The 9,547-nt window shown below is 40.0% G+C and overlaps 1 protein-coding gene across 1 annotated transcript; it reads left to right on the plus strand.

Moving 5' to 3' along the window:
* Nucleotides 1–502: 502 nt before the first annotated feature.
* LOC116323805 (C-type lectin domain family 4 member E-like) lies at nt 503–9,299 on the plus strand. The gene is made up of 6 exons (XM_031744264.2): nt 503–879; nt 2,643–2,753; nt 5,532–5,666; nt 5,769–5,920; nt 7,472–7,593; nt 7,875–9,299. Exons 1-6 carry the CDS (start codon nt 789–791, stop codon nt 8,035–8,037), a joined length of 774 nt encoding a protein of 257 aa, XP_031600124.1. The 5' UTR covers nt 503–788; the 3' UTR covers nt 8,038–9,299.
* The last annotated feature ends 248 nt before the right edge of the window (nt 9,300–9,547 follow it).

The following is a 9,547-nucleotide window of genomic DNA, read 5'->3' on the forward strand; positions in this document are numbered from 1 at the left end:
TTCCCACAGACATTGTCAGCTCTTGTGCTTCATGAGGTTTTTGTTATTCAAACCAAACTAATTAAAGCAGAGAGGAGGGGTGTTTCATGTTTGTGTCTTATTCAGTGACTGCTGTGCTGAAATTTGTGGTTGCACATGACCAGAAATTCTTCTCTTCTGATTTCCTGTGCTTTTCTCGCTGAGCCACAGCTTGGCTCTTCTTTCTTAAAACATGCTGTTCTCGCCTGTTTTCCCATCACAACCTTGTCACAGCTCCAGTTCTAGTTCTTGTTGCTTTAATTAATGTCAGGAGGAGTGCAAGTACACAGTGTATTTTTTCAGATCCTGTTAAAGAACACGTTTCCCCGTTCTGACTCATCTGTAACGAATTTCCAGAATTGGTGGCTCACTCCAAACAGAGCTGAGGAAACTTCTGGGATTGCGCAAGATGGGGCTCGATGACAATGAGCCCCACCAATGAGCAGCACACGGTGCCAAAAATGTGAGGAAAGAGCCTCCCTGTTTGGCTTAACAAATCCTCCTTTTTTATGAAACAGATGACACAGAAAAGCTTGAGTTATCTCGTGGAGGGCACAGAGTAGTGTTGTGTAGTTCTCTGAGCAAATATATTTAACTCTGCAATGTTCTTTGATTCAGGGGAACGTGCCTCAATAATTCAACAAGCAGGGACAAATTTAATTTTAAGGAGAAATATTGTTTCTCCAGACAAGAGATACCAAAACCTTTAGGGACCTGAAGAGGTAGCATATAAAGAAGGACAAAGTGGGGAAGAGAAGGAAACTACAGACATGGAGCAAAGAGAAAACTACAGCAGCCTGCACGAGTTCACAGAGGAGCCCAGACCAGGAGCGAACAGGCTCATCCCACAACACAGCGACGGTAATTTGTGTGCACATGAGGCAAGAAAAAAACAGATGTGTGAGAGCCAGAGGTGGACTTGAGTACATTTACCTAATTGCTAAACTCAGTTATGATTTACATGGTACTAGATTACTATTTTGTACCCATGTTTATACTGGATGCAGAATAAAATATGGGTACAAAGTACTTACTACCTGTATTTTACTTGACTTTATTAATGCTACTTTTCCATATATTATAGCAGAGTTTTTGTAACAAATATTCATTCATATAAGTTATTACAGCTGCTGTGTGGTAAAGTTATTGTGTAGCTAGTGTTACCTGATTGTGCAGTCTTAACCTCCTGATAGTCTAGTCTAATAAAGAAGCTTTCCTTCAGATTAAAAAGTTGTTACTTTGCTACAAAGTTTTTTTATACCTTATTATTTAAAATAGTACGTTCTCACACAGGGATAGTGGGTTTATTTTGCAGCATAACACAATAAATTTAACATTGCTTAACAAAACATGAAAAAACTCTTGAGCAGATTGAAATTTAAGGTGCAGAACAGCCAAAAATGTAATGTCCCCACATGAGGATGGAGGATCTCAGTAGGTTAAGACTGTTTAAACAAGTAGCCTTTGAACTGTAGTGGAGTAGAAATGTAGTAGTACAAAAAATAAAATATTAAGAAACACAGTTGGAATCAGTTTATTTAGGCTAGCTTGCTTTCACAGCTATCATGAGCATAAGTCCATGTGATGTTGGAAAGAACTTGAACTATTTTTAATTTAGTGCTGTGCTTGAGTACAGTTTTAATGTATCTAAATTTAACTTGAATGCTCGTGTCTATGCTTTCCTGGCAGCCCAGGGACTCCATGCTTAGCACTGTTGCTTTAAACAATAGGATCCAGGGTTTAAACCTTGGTGAAGCCTTTCTGTGTGGATTGTGCATCTTCAGCTCATGTTGCTAGGTTATTCCTCCTTATCTTAGCTCCAATTACTCTCATCAAATTCATTTAAACTTTCATTTCCTGCTTACATGATTTTTTTTTAAGAAAAACTCTTTATATTAAACAGAGTTGGTCTACAATCCTACTTTGCAGATGAAGAGTTTTGCAAACAGATCATCTCATAAAGGAAGTGGCTGGAGATTATGCTTTAAGTCCAACTGTCTAATAGAATCACAGCCAACAAATGTTGGCAGTTGTGCAAATTTCCTGTTGCATACAATCTGCTGCTTCAGCTTTATTTAAACTGTGTTTTTTTTTCATGTTTTTATGATCTAGTGAAGAACAATCAAACACATTTCATACATTTCAAAGACTTTTACTGGGGAATGTTGATCTGTCTTCTTTGTATCTTCTGCTGTGTGTTGGATATCAGCTGCCAGGACAAATCCAGAAGCTCTTTGTAATTAACATATTTGCTTCTGATCATAATAAGACAGGAATCCCGAAAGCCACCACCGTAAAAACTGGGGCGTCAAAGCACCCTGCCAAAAATTGTGGCCATGACTGTAATCTCTAAGGATGAAATTGATGCACAACTGCTACATGTTACTTCAGTGAAGTATCTGAAAGTCTGTATTTTAGTGTTTGTGTACATATGTGACAGCATGAGGCAGAGAGTATCCACTGACTTGCTATCTTTGGGGATTTGAAAATATAATGAAGCTAAACTCTGGTCAAACGGTTCTGCCCCGCAATTTCCTTTAAAGTCTGCTCTCGCTGTTACACCAGAGGAGTTAAAGTGGTGAATTGACAGCTTGCATGCTGTGGACTGTTTTGTGTCTAATCAGGCTCCCAGGGACTGAAGCAAGGCGTCGAGTGTTTGAGGAGTAAGACTTCTCTCCTGATACTTATTGGCTTTTTGGCCTCCATCTGTGGCAACATCGTACTCGCTGTGCTCTGTAAGTATAAATACTGTCTCAGAACCTCGTGCCCCGTCCTGTGTGTGTTGTACTTTGGGTCCAGTGCAAAAGACTTTGGTACTTAAAGTAAAAAGCTTAGTAACAAAAAGTCCATATTTATCAGTTTTACTTCATAAAGAGTGTAGGAAAGAGGAAAAAAAATCAATATTTGCTGCAAGCAACTACCATCAGTTCCCCTGCATATGTACACAGCTTCAAAGTATTTAGGACGTATATGTTGGAGCTCTTCCCTCAGTTCATCAGTGGATTTATTTTCGGTATCTTCTGTCTCTTCATGAAATCCCAGACTGACTCCACCATGCTGGGATCAGGCCTCTTTAGGGGGAAAACTCATTGCTCTTGTTGTCATTAAAGATAGTCATTTATGACTCTGGCTCTATGTTTGGAGTCATTTTTGTGCTGCAGTCTGAATTTAGTACCAACCTGATGTCTCCCTCAGGTATTGCTTGATAGAAAATGACCCCAAAAAAACATCTGAAGTGCCTAAAACTTTTGCACTGTGCTCTACATCTGCCTGTCTGTGTCTGTGTCTTTGGGTCTCTATCCCACGCTGATTATTCTCTCTTTATTTCAGCTCAGTGTGCTTTTGGACACCTAGAATTGGCAATAAAAAAGATAAAGCACTCTCTCCAGTCCAGTGAGGGTCATGTAATAGAAAAAGCACAAAAGTCCATAATTGTGAAATATTTCTCCTGCAGGGCCAAGAGTCTCTGGCAGCTCAGCCTGATAATGTGCTTGTGAGGACACTCTCTCATTTAAAACAAACACCACTGGGGCCGTACGTGCTTGATCTATTGCCACGCGTGCGCATACACACTCGTTCAGACGCACGCTCCCAAGCTATCGAGTACAATTTTCAGATCTGAAAATGATGACTGGCATGTCTTGCAGCAAGAGGAGGAAATAAAAAGAAATACTTCCTATGACAACGGGATCTCTAACATATTTTAAGACTTTCGAAAGAGAGAGTGCTTTAATTCCACTTTATGACTCTGTAGAGCAAGTCTGCCTAAGTAGAACAAATTAAATGTAATGTAATGGTATATACAGTAGCTGCAGATTAAATCACAGCTGCCATATGAAAATTTAACACATTTCATTTCACAAACATCTGCAGCATATGCATTTGTAGAAAAGTTTTTTGTGACGTCATGCAAGCCACATTTTACCTCACAGCAGCACCTGCACCTGTGTTTTGAGAGGGCTTTCCAGGAAAGGATTACGTGTCATTAGTGTTAAAAGGTGAAACTCATTTTTCTAGCACATATTAACTCTGATCTGATTTACTAACCACAGTTCAGCTTACAGTAAATCAAGGCAAACATGCTGAAAATAACTTTGAATCAGTTCAGCTGTTGCAAGCACCTTGGCTTTCACTTCCTTGACACATGACCAGTTGCGACACTTCTTCAAGGTAACATGTTGATTGGGCCTGAAGGATGTCACCACTTCTTATGGTACTTCTTAATGACAGTGAGGTAACTATAGTAACCATTATCTCTATTTATGTCATTAGATGAATATATTTTTTAAACGTTTCAGTACTCAAATGGGAAGTGGCAACATAAAAGAGAGCAGACACACAAATGGAAAAATATGTGGCAATGAAACCAGATTGCAAATGATAATTTCTTCTGGCCGCAAGGGATCTCATGTAAACACAATTATTCCAGCCAGGGCAGCAATAAAACCATACAGAGTCACAGACTGTAAAGAGAAGGCTTATATGCTTCAAGAGGGAGCAGTTTTTTTGGCAAATGAGAAACCACAACAGTATAAAAACTGCATTTGTCTATATTCACTCTTATGCGGGTCCAACTCGAGAAATACTGGATGGATTTATCTGGTGATCGACCCCGAGATATTGGCTGTGTTGATGTAAATGTCTTCACTGTCTCATATAATTTTGCACATGCACTCATGTTCTTTTCACCAATATCATCACTGAGTCAGCAATTAGATTTTCCTTATAATGTTCCTATCAACCTGCTAATTTCCAAACATTAGTGTGCGAGCGCTCTGATAGCTGTTAGCAAAGCATGCCAGCGGATGCTCCACCAAACGATCACATTTGTTGCGGATTGCTTTGCTGGTGGGTCCATCACTTTTTTCCAGACTAATCTTACCAAGTATCACATGAATTGTCATAAAATTTGGTACATATACTCATCAGACATTTTATTAGGTACACCTTGCCACTGCTGGGTCGGACACCCTTCTGTCTTCACAGCTACCCTAATTCTGGATGTGCTGGAAACATTCATCAGAGATTTTGGCCCATATACACATGATAGCGTCACATCAACAGTGATGTGCAACATCTCAGCAGTGCTCTGTGTGGAGCACTACAGAGGCCATTTGAGTCCAGTAAAATCATTGTTATGTTTAAGAAATCAGCTTGTGATGATTTGAGCTTTGTGACATGCCGCTGCTGAAAGCGGGATAAGGCGCCATGACCTTTTGACTTAACGACCAAAGTCAAAAGGTCATTGAAATTCAAAGTCACTCAAATCATGCACATATTTCTTCATTCTGATTTTCATTTTAAACTTCAGCAAGTTTTCTTGACCATATCGAATTTTTCTAAATGCAGTTAGTGAGTTGCTGCCACATGATTGGCTGATTCAATGTTTAAATGAACAATTAGCTGAATTACCTATTAAAGTGGCCAATGAGCGTAAATTTCTGTTCTTCTTTGATGAGGACTTATTTTTTAATTAAGTCTAATAATTGGATCTATCTATCTATCTATCTCAGTGATTAGTAGGCCGGTGCCGCTGGCCCCACTGGAGTCTTCCTCCTCTTCAGCTCTGGGTTTGAAATCAATGCAGAGGCGTTACATCCAGCTGTGTGAAGACTACACCGCCCTGGGACAGGACTGTTCAAAGACAGGTGGCAGGAATTCGTTCAAACAAATGAACACAGTCTTCATTTCCTGCTGTCTTTGATTTCCCTTTCCCCTCATCCCTTTCTCTTGCTCTTTCTCATTAACAGTTAAGCAGTGCAGGGAGTGTCCTGAAGGTTGGCTTCACATCGGGAATCAGTGTTACTATTTCAGCAATGACAGGCTGGACTGGGTGAAGAGCAGAGACAGCTGTGAAGAAATGGGCAGCCATCTCACCATACTGCACACCGTAGAACAGCATGTATGCAAGTTAATGTGTTTTGTGTGTGTGTGAGCGCGCTGAACCCTGCTGACCAGCACAGGTGTTGCTCATTCCCCTAATTGTGTGGGTTACTGCATGCTGTTGGCGAAGGAGTGGAAGTGGGTGGAAGGAGAGATGACACTCATATATCTTTGCGAGGCAAGGTTATTTTATCTGCTGAAGTTAAGAGGACCACTGGATTTTTCCGTGATAACATTAATGATGCCTTCCTTCTATTCAAGTGTCACAGTAAACATGGTCAGTGTGGCAGTGAGCTGAGTCATGCACAATACCAGGATGCTGCAATAGGAGCGAAAAAATAAAACTCAGCCCACATTCAACACAATTTGTTAAAAAACAGTAACCAAGCTACACGCAAATAATGCAGTCAATTGTTTAAACTCCACAGTGTAAGTAATATTTACTTAGTGTGTGATTTCATGTGATCACCATCTTGGTTTTCTGGAAATAGATAAGACCACATTAGCCAACTAGCTGAGTGACTGAGTTATAAAAAAAAGAAAAGAAGAGAGAAAAATCTCCGCTTGTCCAGTTATTATGAAAGGGGAATTGGTTAAAAAGGCCAAAAACCTTTTTATATCAAGTTTTTAAAATGCTCATTTCATTGCTGATGTTCACTGACTTGACTTTTTTAGGGCATCAGCGATCATGGCTCAAGAGTTGGGAGTTCGCCTTGTAATCGGAAGGTTGCCGGTTCGAGCCCCGGCTTGGACAGTCTCGGTCGTTGTGTCCTTGGGCAAGACACTTCACCCGTTGCCTACTGGTGGTGGTCAGAGGGCCCGGTGGCGCCAGTGTCCGGCAGCCTCGTCTCTGTCAGTGCGCCCCAGGGTGGCTGTGGCTACAATGTAGCTTGCCATCACCAGTGTGTGAATGTGTGTGTGAATGGGTGGATGACTGGATATGTAAAGCGCTTTGGGGTCCTTAGGGACTAGTAAAGCGCTGGCCATTTACCATTTAAGTGGCAACTGGCTGAGTTAGGAGGTTAACGTCTAGTGATAAAGCTAATTTAAGAAAGTAAGCATACACAGGTGATCCGAATAGACCATGTTCGACTATCGTTTCGGCTTTGTTGCACCACATCACAGTGTAAACTGAGTTAATTTGTCAAGAAAGACTCTGGGACATGTCACAAAAAGGAAAGGCATGGGTGTAAATAATAAGATCTATGATGGCTAAAGTCCATTTATCACCTTCAGGTTCCATTCTTGCATCATGACTAATGGTTTGCCGGACACAACAGATACACTGTTAGTCTTATATGCTGTTAGATTTGCTGTTGTGCTTCTAGAAAAATGTCTAAGGAGCTATGTGGGTTTGGTTTACTGCATTAACTGGAGATCATTCCCCAATAGTACAATAGTAAGAGAATGTATTTTGAGCTTTCAACCTTGAGGGTGTACGTTTTACAACATAAATTTTGCATCAACAGTTTTCAAGGAACACAGCTTCTTAAGTTAAGGTTAAGGTTGAGTTAAGGTTTTAGGTGTAAGAAAGGACTCTGAATTATGTATGTGTGTTCATTGTCTCCAGGATGCTCTGGCAAAGGAAGCTAAGAGAATTGGTGGATTTTATTACCACTACTGGATCGGCCTGTCTGACATAGAGACTGAAGGAGAGTGGAGATGGGTGGACAACACGACACTCGAACACAAGTAACAAAATTTAATGCATGCATTTATTTTCTTTTTTAAGCTTTTCTGCTTTTATTTTCAATTATGACACCAAGCAATCTGTCCAGGAACAACCTATATAAATTCAAATGGCAAACTCTGCCCACACTTATATCAAAGCCTCAAGTATATCAAACCTTTCATCATCAATAAATCAGATAGCTGGCCAAGGTGAACTTGTTTTTATCATTTGTCAGACATGTTTAGTTGTTATTTATAGCTCACCAATCTATCACACTTTCTGCTCTCTCCCTGTGTCACAGATACTGGGATCAAGTGAGCTCAGAGCCAGATAACCACCACACAGGAGGGGAACACGGAGAGGACTGTGCCACCTTAGACAGCCACTCCAAGACATGGTTTGATGTTCCTTGTGATCACATTTATAAACGAATCTGCCAGATGGATGCCATTCAGCTCAACTGAATCCTACACCACTAAAAATGATGCAGACCTGCGAAGGCTGGATATGCAAGACGAGAAAATGAATGGGGACATGTTTGGGATTACAGAAAATAGATGTCGGCACTAAAATAAGCATAGTTTTGCTTTTTTGTTTTTTGGGTTTTTTTGTAAGCTCACAGTTGCTGAGAAGCTGCACATTATGTTGAGAAAGCTTGTTGGAGATTAAGCTGTTCACTGAAAGAGATCCTTTGCTTAGTAGTGCACTGATTTTACACAAGAACGTGAATATTTTTTAGAAAATGTGAGACCATAACATCAGGTGGCAATTTTTGACTTTACAATGAACTCGTGTGGTTTCAGAGTTGCACGGTCTGCAGTGAAATGAGCATGAATGTTGTCACTGTGTCACATTTTTTTAATCTGTCTGCTGTTGAGGGCTGCAAAATGCTTTAGAAATAGCACTGTAGGGTTTGTTGGGTGCCAGGCAGCGGATGTCCTATTTTGACCTTATCTTAGAAATCCACCTTACCTTGTCACACAAAACCCATGACAGCCCGTAAAACTCTGTGTAAAAAAAAAAAAATTAAAAAAAAAAAAGTTATGAAGGTGATTTGATTCTTTTAATCGAGTTTCGTGCGTACACAGAAGTTGTGTTTTTACAAAACTGAGGATTTCGATTGAATTTCAGTCGAAAATGGCTGCAAAACAGGAAATGAGATAATATCTCGGCAATGCTTTGATGTGGAAACGTGGTCAAGTGTTCAGCTTGCATCTGAAACATCTGGTGAATATGGTGTGTGTGTGTGTGTGTGTGTGTGTGTGTGTGTGTGTGTGTGTGTGTGTGTGTGTGTGTGTGTGTGTGTGTGTGTGTGTGTGTGTGTGTGTTGCACATAGATAGATAGATAGATAGATAGATAGATAGATAGACATCATTACTGAGTCATTTTCACATAGTCTTCTATGGGAGCAGAAGTCTTTTTGTATCCACAGATATTGCCCCACTAGTGGCCTTCATACAGAATGCAGGTTTAAGGTACTTGATCTGGCTTCACTTTTCGGCCCACAAAGCGACATGTATCTTCTAAAAACACATTTTTATCAGTGCTTATGACCACGCTTCAGGTTTACTGGGCTCTGCTGAACTGGCCCTTCATATCTGCTTTCAGCTACCGTATAATTTCTTAGTATTTTCCCTTTAAGATGAATCATGTTGCTTGTCTGGAGTATTCTATATTTGTATGTATGTACACTTGTAAATCAATAAACTATATTTTATCATCTAACTTTTTGCTTTCAGTCTATTCCATGCTGCTTACAGACAAATGAACAAATAATAACAACATTTCTTAAAGCTAAATTACTGACCTCTTGTTAAATGTTGATGCCTTCGTGTAGATATGAGTTCGCGGATCTCTTAAAGACTTTACATTCTTTGTTTATTTTTGATACATTTTTTGACTATTACACAAGAATTGGAGTATTATGAGTTGCGAGAATGTCATATACAAGCCCCCTAATAGAGCACCTTTTA

Source organism: Oreochromis aureus, linkage group 11 (assembly GCF_013358895.1).
Source record: "Oreochromis aureus strain Israel breed Guangdong linkage group 11, ZZ_aureus, whole genome shotgun sequence".
Classification (NCBI taxonomy): Eukaryota; Metazoa; Chordata; class Actinopteri; order Cichliformes; family Cichlidae; genus Oreochromis; species Oreochromis aureus.